The 16,367-nt window shown below is 60.6% G+C and overlaps 1 protein-coding gene across 2 annotated transcripts in view; it reads right to left on the bottom strand.

Annotated features, from left to right (window-relative positions):
* Positions 1–5,573, bottom strand: part of KIF21B (kinesin family member 21B) — a 41,464-nt gene extending 35,891 nt beyond the window's left edge. For both annotated transcript variants that reach the window (XM_079929442.1, XM_079929443.1), the window contains exon 1: positions 5,199–5,573. In XM_079929442.1, coding sequence (XP_079785568.1) covers positions 5,199–5,239 — 41 coding nt within the window. In that variant the 5' untranslated portion in view covers positions 5,240–5,573. The remainder of the gene's footprint in view (positions 1–5,198) is intronic.
* Positions 5,574–16,367: the final 10,794 nt, after the last annotated feature.

The raw sequence follows: 16,367 nt of genomic DNA, 5'->3' as shown, positions 1-16,367 counted from the left end.
GAAGGACTGGTGGCCTCTGCCACCACTCTGATGGCGGGCTTCCACCGAGGATGGCAGAGGGGTAGGGGCTCAGGCATCCGGGGGTCTGGGGATGAGGAACCGTGGCCCTCCATCCCTTCCACCCGCAGAGCAGCCAAGGGGAGAGAGGGAGTGCTCCAGAGGACAGGACGCTGCAGCCAACAGTGCTGCCACGGGCTGTGGGCTCCGTGGCCCCTGCCACTGAGCTCCACTGCCCCATCCCCCTGGGACAGAGAATTAGCCCCCGGGGTCAAGGCCGAGCATCCCTGCCCCAGCAGGAAGCCCGGCAGCCTCTCAGGGCCCCGCCTCCCCCTAAGGAGCTGCTGGGCTAGAGGTTAAAGGAGAGAGACAGGAGCCCACGGACACTTGGGGTGGGGGTGGGTGTAGACTTGGCTGTCCTGGAACTTCCCTAGAGGGTGGCGAGGTGGCACTCAGGCAGGAAAACAAATTCCAGGGGCAGCTGTGTGAATCTCAGGAAAGGGGAGAAGGGTGGCTCCCACCCAGTGGTGGGGGGAGGAACTCCCCCAAACTAGGAGCACGTGGGGACAGGCAGCCCACAAAGAAGGCCCAGCCGGCCTCACCCGCCACATCTGCGCAGCCCTGTGTGCCTCCCCGAGTACCTTCCCGCGTTCGCGGTCACGGCCGTGACGTGCGGAAAGGGCTGGAGGAAACGGAGGCACAGAGGTGCCCAGAAAGAGCGAATCAGCAGCCGGATGACGAGGCCACGTGGAGCAGGGTGAGGAGCACGTGCTTGGAAGCAAGGGTGCCCCGGGTCCAAATCCAGACGCCTCCATTTACGGCTGTGAGCCTGTGCCCATCTCCACCTCGCGGGCTTCCCTGGGACAACGCAGGCGTGACACCTGGCGCTCAGTGAGCGTGCAGGAAATGACAGCGCCCAGCCCCGCCCTCCCTGCTCAGTCCTTCCATCACAGCGAGCTTCCTGCAATCAATCATCAATCAATCAATCCAAGGGCTGGAGGTGAATTCCTCTTTCTACCTAACAGTCACTTGGCTTAACCTAGAGAGACACCGCTTAGATACGCTTTAAGGGCTTTTTTTTTTTTTTTTTTTTTTTTTGCGGTACGCGGGCCTCTCACTGTTGTGGCCTCTCCCGCTGCGGAGCACAGGCTCCGGACGTGCAGGCTCAGCGGCCATGGCTCACGGGCCCAGCTGCTCCGCGGCATGTGGGATCCTCCCGGACCGGGGCACGAACCCCTGTCCCCGGCATCGGCAGGCGGACTCTCAACCACTGCGCCACCAGGGAAGCCCAAAGGCTTATTTTTAAAACATTTCATTCGCACTTCGCTTCTCAAGAGTCACCCTTTAAGGACCGGCCACCTTCTACTGCATCCAAACCGCTCCTCTTCACAAATGGCCAAACCAGCACAAAGCGCTGATCCCATTCTACAGTGGGTAAAACTGAGGCCCAGAAGGAGAAACAGAAATGGGGCCCCACGACCCAGCCAGTAACCGACTTCGTGGGCCCCAGCCCTGCCCTCTGCCCGCACAGCTGTAGGAATAAGGGTGCCAGGAACATGTCACCTCTGCCACTTCCTCAGCCCCTGCCCCCACCCCCCTCTATGAGGTCTTCAAAGGCTGAGAGCCAATCAGGCAGGCTGGCTGGGGCGGGGTGGGGGGCACGCTTCCGGGGCCTGCGGTTACTACACTGCACTTCCTGGTGATGACATAAGCCCTATTTCTGCAGCAGAAGCCCGCCACCAGGGCTCTCAGGTCTCCACTGGCCACAGGAGGCCCTGCCTGGGCCTCAGTTTCCCAGGTCTGTGAACTGGACAGGAGGGGCCACAGGCGGCACTGGTTGGCCCTGACTGGCCTTGGACTCCACCAGAGTGGGGGCAGGGGGCGGGGAAGGGGGTTTCTGAGGCACGGCATCCCCACCCTCACTCAGTTTTTTCTGTCTTCAGTGTCTTTGTCCCAAACCACCGATTCTCTTGATTCAAAATTTAGACGGACACTGAGACTTCAGAGGAGCCTGGATCCAGGGGAATACCTGCAGCTACAGAACCCGAGCGAGAGAGCAGGGGTGCCATCTGACTGTCCCGGGGCCCCTGGCTGGTGCGCCCCATGCCCTTTCCAGCCCCTGCCTGACCCTGCAGTGTCCAGGGATGGATGTGGAACCGGCAGAGCCCCCATCCCCACCCTAGCAGACTAAGGAAGGAAGCTTAAGGAAACCAGGAAAAGATAAGGGGGAAGGGGGTTAGGCCACCCTGAGGGCTCCCCGAGGGCTGGGGGCTCAGAGCTGGGGGCTTGAAAGGGTCTTAACTAAATGCACCACGTGACTTGGCTTCCTTCCCCAATCTCAACTTTGCCAACTGGCATTTCTTAACAGCCACCCCTTCCCCTTCTCTCCCCACTGGTCAGGCCTATATTTCTGCAGCCTGGGGCAGGTCAGCTCTCCCCAGGGTCCCCCCCAAACCCCGGCCCCAGGTAGAAGCAGGGCCCTAGGCCAGCCTCGGAGCTGAGAGAGTCCTTATCCTACGAGGGGATTTATGGATAAACGTATCACGGGGCAGGCTGGAGGGGCTGGCCTGGGAGTCTCGGTGCAGAGCTCAGGGGCAGATGGGCCAGACTCCAGGGTGGCCTGGGGTGGGGCTTCGGGGTCTGCTCACACGCACACCTTCTCCCCTTATCCCACAGCCCCAGGTCCTGAAAGTCGCCTCCTCTGGCTCTGCACCCCCTTGGCCTTCCCCATGGCTCCGCAGACAAGCCAGCTTTGATCCTCATCCGGAGAGATTATAGGGCCAAGAGCCCTGGGCCTAGCACTTCTTACCTAGTCTAGCAGCTCCCGGACCTCCACCCTTACACATACACACAACACCCGCCCCCCACCCCGCCACCGCCCAGACCAAGTCTGTCTCTTTCCCGGCCTCCCTGTCTCAAGAGTTGGACCCAGGGCTTGCCATTAGTTATTCTCAGTTAGATATAAGAAAGGGTTTCCAAAAAGACAGCTCAGCGCGTGCTGGGCTAGGCTCTTGGCAATTCCAAATCCCTGGGGCTTCCCAGCAATGCTCTACGCTACTCCAGCCCACCACCCAGTCCTTTAAGTGGGACAAGCGATTGCCGAGGGTGGGGATGGGGGGGTTGAAGGGGACCCCAAAGCCCGGAGAATTCTCCCCTACAGCCCCCCAGTGGCACCATCTGCTCCCCATCCCAGCCCCAGCCCAAGCCAGGTCCTGTCCTCAGCTTTGTGATTAGAAACTGGGCTCTGTCCAGGCATTGTCTGCCCTCCACGGCCAGCTGCGCACGGAGGTCTGGCGTGTGCCTGGCTGGGCGCTTGGGCTGGGGTGGGAGGGGAGGAGTGGGTGGGGCCTTCACCTTCCAGGAGGGCCTGCAAGCCCGGCTCTTCTGATGCTCAAATCTCCCCACCCCTCCAACCAGATCAGCAACAGAGGCAAGGAGTGGGGGCGTCCGGCTCCCCCCAAGGCAATCTCCATGGAAGCAGAGATGACGCCTGTCACTGGCAGAAGCTGGAGCAGTGGGCAGGCACGGTGCCCTCTGGGCGGGAAGGGTCCCGGGAACTTCTGGCGGTGGTGGGAAAGGAACACCAGCTCTTCCTCACTCTGCACAAGGTGCCAAGGCCATGGGTTTTCCCACGTCTTACGCTGCCCCAGTCTAGCCTGGGGGCCCTGCTGGGAGGGGGGGGGCTTTGTTCGGCTCTCTCGGGTAAGATGGAGTCTAAAGGAAAGCCCCCTGGGAGGGGCACCCCCAGTGCCCTCCTTCCCAGGCCCGGTTCAGTTTCCTTTTATGATGCGCCCAGACTCTCCCACTCTGCTGCAGCTGTCTTATTTACGTTTCCCACTCCCACACTCCCACCCACACCGTGCCCTCGCCCTCGCCCCTCCAGGGGATCCTGCCGCACAGTCAGCCACGCAGCAGCCCGGCCCCGCCCAGCCAGCCCACCGGGCACCTTTGGGGCTCCTCTTTGTCTCAGGCTGTCCGGAGCCAACAAGTCTGTGCCCAATGATGCTCTGAGTGCAGCGGGGGACGTGGGGGGAGGGCACCTCGGTCTCCCTCCCTCAACCCCAGAGCTGTGGTCAGCAGTCCCCGGACCCTCTCCGGGCTGCGGAGGGCTGGCCAGGTGGCTGGTGTGTGTGTGGAGGGGGTGGTGGCACCTGCCCTGGGGTGTTTTCCATAGTCATCTCCGAGTGACTGCCCTGGAATCCTGGAATCTGGGTCATCTACAACCCAGGGAAACCAGAGACCTGCTCAGACCCACCCTAGACCCGGTCTCAGACTCCCACCCCCATCACACAGGGCTGAATGATGTCCTCCACCATCCCTTCATTGGTGATCAGTCCCAGACTGGCACTCTCCCACCATCAGACCCCCTCAAACAGAAAAGCCCAAATCAAAAACCGAGGGGTGACATGGCGTGAAGTGTCCCCACCCAACACAAAGCCCCGCACCTCCAGGTGCCCTGTCCTCTGCCCACCTCACTTCTGCCTCTATGTCCCTTCAAGTCCCAGGTAAGTCCATGCGGCCCTGCCCCGCTCAGTTCTGTCTGAAGGCCTGAAGATGGACATCAGCGTCACAGCATCCTGCCCTCTCAGAGGCAGAACCTCGGAGACACCCCATCCTCCCTTCCCAGCCCCAGCCCCTCTTGGGACAGGGCCGGCAGGGTTCTCTCCAAAGCGGCGGACTCCCCAAGGAGGGCCAAGGCCCCATCCCAGCCCTTCCATTCGTGCAGCACTCGATCTTTGTCTGCGGAACCGGCCCGGGGGCGACGTGCTGCCTCCCCAGCTGGACCATGAGCGCAGGACCAGCCGGCTAGGGTGGATGCAGGGAAATTTCCCCCCATCCACTGTGCCCGCATGAGACAGCAGCCCGTGGGGAGGCGAAGAGGAAACACACAGACGCTCCGGCCTGGGCCAGGGCTGGGTGTGAAATACCGGATTTCCTTGTTTATTCGATTTTCTGATCATTAAGGGCTCCCAAGAGGGGCCCGAAATTACCACCCAAACAAAGCCACCTCCAGCCGCCCGCGGGGCCGCCGATCCCTGCGGGGGCCGGGCCAGCACGCGGCGCCCCCCAGCCTGGCCAGCCCGACCTCCGCGGACGCCGACTGCGGGTCGAGCGGCTCCCCGGGACCCCCGGACCCCCGCCCCGCGCCCACGCGAGACAAAGCCGAGTCCTCCGCGCACGCGCCCCGCCGCCCGTCCTACCTGACGGCCACCTTGACGCAGCAGTCCCCCTGGCCCGCCATGGTGCTTCGGCGCCGGGTCCCGAGTCGATCAGGGGCGGGGGCTTGGGGGCCAATGCCCCGGGCGGCGGCTGCGGCTGCGGCTGCGGCTGCGGCTGCTAGAGGCGAGGGCGCGGGCGCTGCGGACGGAGGCTGCGGCGGCTGGAGGTGACATGCTCGCGGGCGGCCGGCGGAGGGCTCACACGCGGCCGGCGGAGAACCCCCGGGGCCGGGCCCGCGCGCCCCCTCGAGCCATCGGGCGGCGGCGCGGAGCCAGCTGACAGCCCGGGCGCGACCCGCTCCCCACGACGCGGCTCCCGCGCGCGCACCTCCAGCCCCGCAGCGCCTCCCGCCGCCGCACGAACAAAGGGGGCGGGGGCCGGCCCGGCGGAGGCTCCGCCCCCGAACCAGTCCCGGCTCCGCCCCTAGCTCCGCCCCCGAGGCTGATGCACCAATCGAAAGCCCGAGCCGGCAGCAGGGGCGGGGCGGAAGCCTTTAAAGGAACCCCTCGCCTCATGTCCACGCGTTTGCTGGGGGCCTGGCCGGGTGCCCCGGGGGGCGCGGAGGGACGCGGGCCGAGGAGCTGACCGCGCCGGAGCCTCGGACCCCTGAGCCGCAGACCCTCAGCCTCGGTGGGACCCCAGCCCATTAATGCGGAAGCCGGTACGCAGAGAGGGGAACTACCGAGGTTACACAGGAGTTAGTGGCTAAGCCAGGGTAAGAACCCGGGTCTCTGGGCCCAGCGCTTCTCTGCAAAGGGTCCCACAGCGCCTGGCGGTTTGTATTCTGAAAGCGCCCGGAAAACCTCCCTTCTGCATTTATTCCAGTGAATTTGCCAGCCTTTATTGAGGGGGATTCTTGCTAGTGTCTAACTAAAATTCCCTCCACCTCCACCCTGCACCCTTCCCTACAACTTCTGGTGAACCCTAAAGTTCATCTTTGGGTTGATCCCCGGCCAGACGGCCCCTCCCTTCTGTGAGACCACGGAGGCTCCAGTGACCTTTGTGATCCACAGATGACCCCTCTCCCCGCCTGGCTCACACTCTGCTTGTTGTGGCCATGGGGGCAGAGGGTCAATGTGGGAGGCCCGAGCTGCCCCAGGGAGACAGGGAACAAAGCGGGCACTCAGCTCCGGACACCTGGGTAGAGGTTGTGCGGAGGTGAGTGGGAAGGGGGTGTGGAGGGCAGCTGCCTTCGCTTGGGTATAAAGGACAAGGGGAGCCCTGGGAAGTTGAAACACGGGGCAGTGATGGCGGTGGCCAGTGCCGTGGGAAGTCACAGTGGCCTTTCCAGGCCCTCTGCCCTTCATCTGAGCCCGGCCCCATCTCCCTGCCCCCAGCTCCCAACATTGGGGCCATTCACGGGGGCCCCTCACCAGCTGCCCTCCCCGCCCCCCCGCCCACTTCAACCAGCTCCCTCCCTGGAAAGCGCCCAAGAGGAGGACCCAGCTGCAGCTCCAGATGTGGAAGGAGCGCTCTAGGGGGGCGGGGGGCGGGGGGGCGGCGGGGGAGGAAGGGGAGTCTGACTCCAAGCCTCTTGCATCACCCACAGATGATGAAACCATGCCAGAGATTTTGGAGAGGGTATGGCCTAGGGGCTGAGGATGCAGCTTCGGTGCCATCCCCCTTTCTTTCCCTCCCCCACCCAACCCACAGATAACTGCTCCATCCGTAGCCCAGATCCCAGTTTGGTTTGACCTACTATGGTCAAACCAAAAAATAAAGATAATTTCTAGGGCACATTTCAAGAGCAAATCAGCGCCCCCGACTCCCTACCCAGTCCTGATGGAAGACAGCAGCGCCCGCCAGCAGTGCCCCAGGGTGGAGGAGGGGCAGGGGAGTGGGGGAGCCCGGGGGGATCCTGCCCCTTCCACTAGCATTGGAACCTAGAGGAAGGTCTTTCTGGGGCCAGCAGGTAGGTTCTCCGGCCCGAGCAGGAGGCCAGCAGAGTGCTGAGTGAGATCCTGCACATTCTCTTCCAACCGAGATAAGGTGGGGAGGAGACTGACAGTTAGGGACCAGCTACACAAACGAGGTACTCTACATGCACATTTGCGTTTCACGCTCATCACCTTGTGAGCTAGGCTTTATTCTTCTTCAGTTTTGCCGACAGGGACACTGCGCCTCACCCAGCGTATAAGCAACAGACCCAGGATTTGACCTCATGTGTCGGGTTCCAGGCTCCCAGATCACCTCCGAGCAGCTGCGCAGGGAGCACAGCTCCCCAGCTTGTGTTCCAGGCTTGTGCTCTCGGATGACAACGTTGCATTTTTTTTTTTTTTTTTTGACAACGTTGCATTTTGCAAAGCTGCTCTTCTGCCCACCAGACTCTGGGCTTCTCCGGGGCCCGACTCTGGTTTCCTGCCTCCAGAGGTCCTCTCTGACTTCCGAGAGTAGGTGACCTTCTGACTCACAGTTTCACTGCTGGGAAATGGCGCCAGAGCCGCTGTCTCCCCAGCCCCCCACCCCCCCATCCCTCCAGGTCACAGGGTGTCGAGCCAGGAGGAGCAGGGAGGCACATGGGATGGAAAGTCAGGCCTCCTAGAGGTCAGGGCCTCAGGGAGGCTCCCTCCTGGGCCACCAGGGAGCAGCAGGGCAGCTAGATGTCCAGACTCCTGGAGCTGCTGTCCCGAGGCGAGAAGGTCAGATGGGGATCCAAGGGGTAGTAAGGAGGCCTAAACCACAGACTGGGCAGATTTAGTTACAGGGCCAGGGGAAGCCCAGGAGGGCGCCCGCCCTCTTTGTGGGTGTCCAGCCTCAGCACAGCCCTGCTTCCTCCTCAGGTGTGTTCTCACCCCACCCCCTCCTCCCGCTGCCCCTCTTTCCTTCCCTCCTTCCCAAACCCTGAGGCTTCTCCGCATCAGCTGCCTGCATGCGTATCTCCCCCCCCACACGCGCGCACACACACACACACACACACACACACACACACACACGCACACGCTACCCTGTGTTTGGCCCCATCCTTCCCCCTCCTGGACTGCAGTTTGAGCCTCAGCTCTTGTCCCGAGCCGAGGCCCTCCCCCAGGCGTCTTGGACCTCCATCATCTCTCCTGACGGGAGCGGTGGGCGTCTGGGCAGATGGGACCCTGGGGAGTTGTGAGGGGAGCTCCGCGGCAGGAGGCTCCCGGGCTACTGCGGTGACAATACTCCGGCAGCACCTGGGGGCAGCCATCTGGCCCAGATCTCTCAGGTCGGCCTGGTTCTCAACCCTACAGTAGCAAATCAAAACACCTAAGAGATACCCTCAAGCCCTAGAAAGCTCCCCGACGGCGGCCTTTACTTCAGTCCCGTTCTGTGGTTCTTCTTTAGCATTCGCACCAGGCCCTGGCATTTGGAGGAAGTATCTGAGCGTCGACCTGGAGTTCTGGGCGTGCAGGGTACAGAGCTCCCGGCCTCCAGCTGCAGCCCCCAGCCTTGCCCAGCTGGGTTCCTGGGAGATCAGGCCTTAGCCCACCCTGCTGGCAGGCGGCCCAGCCAGGGACAGAGCCTAGAGTCCTGCTCGCCAGCAGGAGCTCCGAACCCCAGAGAGGGCCTACTGGGGTGCAGACGTGGGGACCTCTGCTCAGCGAGGGCACAGCCTGACTTCCCCTGTTATGGAAGGAGACAGACTTAGCCATAGAGGAAACCAGAATTTGTTATAAATAGCAAGAAAGAGAGAACTGCTGTGGATTACAAATACCCAACAGTCTCTTTAAAAAACAACAACACACTACTTTTGGTTTCAGATGTTGATGAGGGTTTAATACACAGCGTAACCTCAAATACCGGGTCTTCGTCCATTCCTCTCTGCAGTGCTTTCTAATACAGTGTTAGAGCCCAAGGCGGGAGCAGGTGCGGGCAGCCTCAATGTCCCAGAATCCTAGAGTCCCTAAGGTCATCTAGTTCAACAGCTAGTTCCTCATCTTCAGGTGAGGAAACTGAGGCCCAGAGAGGTGAAGAAACCTGTCCAGAGCCACACAGTAAGCCTCTGAGCTGGCGCCAAAAGCCCCAGAGGGGGCAGTTTCCACCACAGCGTGATAGGACCCGAAGGCCGAACACCCGAGCCTGGGCTGTGTGTGAGCTCACGACTTGTGTAAAAGTCAAGTCTGCACAAAATAGCAGAAGACAGCCTGGAAGCCGGAGTCACAGAGATGTGGGTCAGGTCCAGCTCTGCCACTTGAAGCGGGGTGACCTGGGCAGGTTCCCTAACCTCAAAACGAGGACGCTCACACGCCCCTCATCGTGGTCTATCATGAGGTCAAAAAGGGGTAACCTGGGTGGACCACCCAGCACGAGGCCCTGCACAGCAGAGAAATGAAGTTCCTTCATGTCCCGTAGAATCTCCGTCCCTTCTTTCATGCGCCCCTGTCCTCTGACTGGACAGAGGGCGAATTTGTCACAAAGACTGACAGGAAGTCAGAGATGACTGTGGGTGAGTCTGGGAGCAGGGGGTGTGGCGGTGAGGTCTGCCCACCCGAGGGGGTCCTTGTTGATCTGGGAGGAGGAGAGTTTCCGGCCTCTGCAGGCTGCTGGGTGGAGGGGCCCCGGTAGTCGGGTACGTGTCTGCAGAGGGGGGAGACCCCTGAAGAGCATGGATGCCCCTGGGCTCAGCCTCCCTGGGGGACACCTGGAGGAACATCTGAATTTCATTCTACTCGCCCCAGGGCTACCCCGTGCCGAGGGTGTTACGTGTGTTTTTTATAATCCTCACAAGTCTGTGAGGCAAATACTGTCATTGTTCTCAGTTTGCAGAAGAGGAAATGGGCTCACAGGTCACATGGCTAGTGTCGTGGTCATTAATGCCTCCACCAAATATTTCCGGCCCTCTGCCTGTGGCATAGGGCAGGCCGCATGCCCTCATTCTGGTGTTAGCCGTGGCCCTGGGACGTCCTTTGACCAATGAAATGTGACCAGAGCTCACACGTATTACTTGTAGGTGGAAGCTTTCTGCGCCCCTGGCATGGCACACAAGTTGATGTTGTTCAGAGCGTACGCGAGATGTGAACTTTCATTGTGTTCAGCCACTGAAATCACGAGCTTGTGTGTTACCTTGGCAAAGCCCACCCTACCCGAACTGACGTCCTTAGTAAGGCGCAGAGCCAGAATTCTGGTCTGGAAAGATGCCTGAGGGCCCAGAGCCTCCCAGGACTCTAGCTGCCCGCCTCGGACTCACAGACGCCCCTTTGGGCTTCTGGTCTCCGTGCCGCACGGAGCCTTGTGGGCAGGTAGAAGCGGGTAGCAGCCTCTCTGCTCCACCTGTCTCCGCCCCCCGTGATGTTTGCAGATTGCTGGCTCCTGGGGACTCACCGAAGGAGCGTGGTTTCCCATCCACCTCTGGCCGGCTGTGCTGAGCCTCCCTCAGCGGTCCTCGGGAACCACTAAGAAAAGCAATTAGAAAAACCCCAGGGCCTTTCAGTGCCACTGCCCATTGCCTGCCGAGGAACGGTCGTGGAGGTGGGTGTCAGGACACACCTGTGCTAACCCCCAGCTCAAAGCCTGGCCCTGCTCAAGTCACCCTTCCCCTCAGCCCTCGCTGAAATAGGGCTGCCGCAAAGGGTTGGGTAACTGCCCAGAGACCCCAGACAGATCCAACTTCTCAGAGGCAACGTACCAACAGCTGCCACTTCTGAATGTGGTGCTTGGTGCCGTGCAGAGCGCTTCAGATCTGGGCTGTCCTGTACGGCTCCCGGCTCCCCGAGGAGCTGGGAGCAGCTCTCATCCCTGTAGAACGAAGGACACCGAGAGGTGCCCAAGGTCGCACCACAAGTGGCAGAGCGGGGTTCAAACCCAAGCAAGGGTTTCCCGCTTCCTCCTGAGTCGGATCCCTGTGGAGGAAAAGGGTGGTGGGGCCCCGGCAGCTGCAGAGCTGCCACCTGCTGCAAAGACCCGGATGTGGGTGTCCTAGCAGCTTTTTGCGGCGCCGAACTGGGATGAAAGGGTAAATGTGGAGTATCGCACAATGGACGCTACTCAGCAATGAAAGGGACAGGACCATCGGTACACGATAGGGCGCGGATGAACCGCCGAATAACTGTGCTGAGTGGCGGACGCCAGCCCCAGAAGAGCCCGTGCCTTGTACGTCCACGGAGGTGAAAATCTAGAAAATGCAGCCCGAGCCATCGAGTGGTTCAGAGGATGCCTGACTGGGGGAGGATCTCGAACAGAGTCGGGAGGAGCAGAGGAGGGGTCACCAACAGGCACCCAGAAATCATGGGGGCGTGGACATAGCTATTATCCTGGTGGCGCTGGCAGCTCCACGGGGGTAGACATTTTTCAGAAACAATCCAGCTGTGTACTTTATGTCCAGTTTATTATAAGTTAATTATCGCTCAACAAACTGATTTTAAAAGAGGTCATTTGCTCTAACCTCATTGCTCACACAGAGGTGCAGGGCGGCTGGTGACTTACCCGGGTCACTAGGACAGTCACCTGGAGTCCTGGCCACCTGAAGGTTAGCTGAGCCCTCTGCCTGGCCCCATGTGGCCTGCGGGCTCCCGGAGGGTCCCCCTCCGCCAGCAGGAGGACAGTGGTGGGGAATTAGGAGCACAGAGAGGGAAGGTGGACGCCAGCCAGGACCCGCGCTGGGGGAGCCAGAGACGAGGTGACGCCACAGGACTGGGGACCCCGAGAGAGGAGGTGTGGGGGTGGAGCCCCCCGCCCCACCTGGTGAGGCGGGGGAGACGGCCCTAGCCAGGGCCCCAGGGGAGCCATCCCCCTCCCGCTTCCTCTCTCGAAATTACAGATAACCCCACCCTGCCCGGGAGCTCTTGATTTCTGTCCCGGAGGGAGCATCCTTTCCTTGCGTTTTAATAGCTTTTTGCTTCACCCAAAAGCTGCAGAGCCAGTGGCCAGCAAAGGAGCATTTAACACGTTAAAAATAGGAGGAGAGGGAGGCGGTGGAGGGCGATCACGCAGGGTTAACCTCTAAAGTGCCGGCTCGCCAGACATGCAGCCAGACTGAGTGCCAGCACCCCGGGGTGTGTGTGTGTGTGTGTGTGTGTGTGCGCTGAATCTCACCGGACGATTGTAGGGGAATCTCAAAGGCCCTTTGACAGTGACAGCCTGCATCGGCCTGAGGTGAAATTATCTCTTGAGTCCCGGGGGGGGGGGGGTGCGCCCCCATCCCTGACTCCGGTACCAGTTGACAGTGGGGACTCTTTGCCTTGAGGGGATTAGGGAGGAGGGAGGGTGTGGAGAGCATGAAGGAACTTCTTTCCTCTTTGACTTCCAAACTGGGTTGGAGGATCCCAGGAGAAGGCCCGCCCTGGGGGGCCTTCGGGGGTCTAAGTCTGGACCTGAAGTAGCACGAATGCGGAGGGGAGGGGCGCCCAGGTCTGCCTCCCACCCCCAGGCCAGACTGATGAGTGCCCCTAGGTCCGGCAGAGGAGGGGGTGGGCTCCGGAGAGACAGTTAAACTCACAGTGCCTGGTGCAGAAGCCGCTGGGCACCCCTGCAGACACTCCTCATGGCCCCCTGTCAGTGGGGGCCCCTCAAGTGGTGACAGGTGCCGGGAGCGCCCCCCACCCCCGCACGCTGCCCGAGAACAGCCCTGACCTGGCGCCCACCTTGTGAGACTCTCTCCCAGCCGATGTGTGTGATCAGGACATCAGGACACACATACACAGCCCCCAAACGAAAGGCGGGGCTCTGCTCCCCAGAGGGGCAGGGGTGGGCTTGTGGCGCTGGGCAGTGGGGAAACCCACCCTCATTGTAGTAGGTTAAATATTGTCAGATTGCCTATTTGTAGACAAAAGGGGTAGAATGTTGGCAATTTCAAACGATTCAATGTAATGCCTGTTGTTTAGCGGTTTACTTAGCGTGTCTCTGGCGGTTGCCCTTCCCACCTCCCTCTCTTCCTTTCTTCCTCCCTTCCTTTTCTCCTTGCTGGGGACACAAAGTTGATAAAGAAATCTACTACCTTTGGGAAACACTGTATACTTGCAAAAAACAAGCTGTAGCCTCCTAGGTATGATACAATGTAACAAGTGCTACAGTAAAAGTGAGTGCTAAGAGTCATCAACTGAATAAAAAAGCGCACGATGCGAGAGCTGTGAGTTCAGTTTTGTTCGGGGACTTACTGAGGACGACAGCCCGGGAGACAGGCTCTGCGTAGCTCTGAAGGGGGGAGTCAGCATGCCTGTGATTTGGAGAAGGGGGGCTGCACTCAGGCACACCTCTCGGTAAGGGGCTGCTCGTCACCAGGAGCGGATGCTTCCAATGATGACTTTAGTGCTTTTCTGGGTATGAGAAGATGCACGAAATTGGGCTCATCAAGTGTGAAACTATAGAACTCTCTGGAGGCCTGTTCTGCCAGTTTCTCACAAAGCACAGAGGGCCCCATTCCTCGTCGCTCTGACCTCGTTTCAGCGGGTGTCGAAGGTCCGCGACACAGTGTCAGTGACTTCATTCTTGTGGAACTGGGTGGTGAGTGGCCTTCTCTAGCTGGCAGAGTTTCCTGGGGCCATCAGAGGGGCCCGGCTGAGACGGAGGACGGAGGGCTACCGGGTGCAGAGGGGTGCTGAGCGCGTGGGGCTGCGTGGGCTTGGACGGGCGCTTGGCGGGGTGTGGGAAGGGGCTTGGGCCAGATCAGTAGAGGACGAGGTGGGACCGGGTCAGGGATTGTCCTGCGATCCTCCTGATAATACGGGGTGCCGGCAGCTGAAGAGCAGCGTCCAGGCCCCTGTCGGACACCTGGCCTCACTGCTTCTCGGTGGGTGAGTGACTTGGCTTTTCCCGGAATGGGCCCCACAGCAATACCCACTTCCTGGACGGTGTTGCAAAGGCTAAATGTGAGATTGCGTCCGTCAGGCACCGCAGGAACCGGAACCAGCCTTGATGACGTCAGATGTTATCATTCTCTGCATGACGACACTGCTGGTGGAGATATTTTAAAGGGCCCACGACTAGAAGTGGGCTGGGCTGGGTCTGCAGGTCTCACTGGCCTCCTGGAACCAGGCTCCTCGCACGGACTCGGATGCTGGGCTCCACGGCCCTTTCCTCCTCTGGGTCTTGGTTTCCTTTCTTAACACAGTGGAATCTCCTCTGCTGATGGTTTTATTTAAACAAACAGCCCTCAGCTCTCCCTCCTCTGAATCCTCCACATGCTGCCTGTGACCCTCAACGTGCTGCTCTGGCATCCTAGCGTTTTTGAACTCGTGTTCGACACCAGAATTATTATTTGACCCTCTGTATTTATGGCAGGCTTCTTTAAAACGCTTCTGTTCCCTGGCTTACTAAACTGGATTTAAGTTCCATTTAGGAGACGGCAGTGTGGCACAGGAAAAAGAAGCAATGGGATTAGAAAGCTCGGGGACAAATCCAGCCCTGCCCCTTCCAGCTGGGAGACGCTGCCCCTCAGTCACCTCGTGGGTAAAGCGGCAGCAGGAACCTTGGTGCAGTGGGGAGTGTCACTTGCCATCATAAGCCGTCAGTCCCAAGGCAGGAGTGACGTGTTACTGGGATCAGATGCCAGAAACTGGGTCAAGGTTAGCTCTGGGTCGTCAGTGCCTTTTCTAGTGACCTGTGGAGCCGGCCTCCGCACCCGAGGGCTACGGCTAAGAATTGCAGGGCCTGTGGGAGGACCAGGCCCGACGCTGAGATGCTGGGCTGAGAGCCGAGCTGCCCAGCATCCTGTGAGACGCTCAGCCTCCTGCCGTCGTAACCTCTGGATTTTCTGCAGCCAGCGTCTGACAGAATCGAAACAGCAGCTGCTCACTGAGGGCCGGGCCCTTCCAAGGTCACTTTCACACCTTCCAGCAGCCTGCACTGTAGGAGTTTATCCCCACTGTACAGGGCGAGGGGCAGAAGCTTGAAAGGGTCTGTGAGCGCCTCGCATCGGAGCATGGAGGCAGGTGGAGGGACTCGGGGCCGCACGGGTGGGTCCAACTCCAAGGCTGTGCTCCTTCACCCTGCAGAGGGCAGCCATGCCCCTGCTTCAGGGACCTCTCGGCCCCATCCAGAGCCGGGCCTGGAAACGCACTGGGACCACAGCTGGGGCGGGAGCCCCCCCGGCCCCCCCCGGCCCCCGCTACCCCGCTCTGAGGAGGGCCTGGAACCGAGCCCAGCCTCCTCGGTCCAGAGATGCTCCAGCTGAGCTCCGCACCTCCCAGAAGGCAGGGATGGCTCCCCTGGGTCTCAGCACCTGGCAGGAGGCTCAGCGACCCCTCCCCAAGCAGCGCCCCGCCCCCTCTGGCAGATTCCCCCCCTGGCCAGTGCCCCCAGGCGACAGAAGGTGGCCCGCCAGCCCCTCTGGACACCGGCTCTGTCGGACGGCCCGGCTGACAGGAGGGGCCTGCCTGCTCCCCGCAAGGCCCCGGGCCCTCAGCCTTCGACACCCGTGTTCCTTTTATACTTTACCTGAGTGGCCTGGGGGCCCTCTATGGAGAAACCCAGCGATTATTTGAAGGGGAGCCGGGGAGAGGCAAGATTTTGTACATTCTGACAAATTAGAACGTCTTGCACGTTGCAGAGGAAACTGCCTGAACTTTCGGAAAGGGTGAGAGCTGGAAGGTTCCTCAGAGCCCGTGTGCACGTGTACACCTGTCACGGGGGCTGGGAGGCCCGGCACAGACGTGCCAAATGGCGCAGGCCGCAGGGCTGTGGGGCTGAATCGCGCCTTGGCCCTCCTACCCGCTGCGGGGCCTTGGGCACATTACCTGTCCTCTCCGTGTCATACTTGGAAAAGGAGGATGATACTTCCTCGGTATCAAGAGGATTAAATAACTAATCTATGCAGAAGGCTTGGAGCAGGGCCTGCTGTACTGTTGGTATTCTGTACAGGTTAGGTACTGATATAAGATGCTCCGGTCCCACTTGTAAATGGAAACATCCTTCTATAGACCTTTGCAGCGTACGAAGCCCTTTCACGTGTGCCCCAGGTTATTTAGTTTTTCAGCCATGCTGCGAGGGGGATTATTTCAGCTCCCCGCCAAGAGGAGGCATTGGAGGGGACAGTTGGAGCGGCTGGCTGGGTGGGGCTGAAACTGAGGAGTCAGCCTGCACCCCTGGAGGCCGATTCCTGCCCCGCCTCCCCGGGCACTGGGCAGTGAGGGCGCGAGGCTGCAGCCCTGAGCAGGTGGCCCTGGGCGGGCGGGCTGTCAGCCGGGGCAGGGCCACACTTCTCAGCACTTCCCTGCATTGATCTGACAGTGACTGAGCCGCTCGTCTGTGTT

The sequence above is a fragment of the Stenella coeruleoalba genome, assembly GCF_951394435.1.
Source record: "Stenella coeruleoalba genome assembly, chromosome: 1".
NCBI classification, from domain to species: Eukaryota; Metazoa; Chordata; class Mammalia; order Artiodactyla; family Delphinidae; genus Stenella; species Stenella coeruleoalba.
This window is presented reverse-complemented; position numbering and strand designations above follow the sequence as displayed.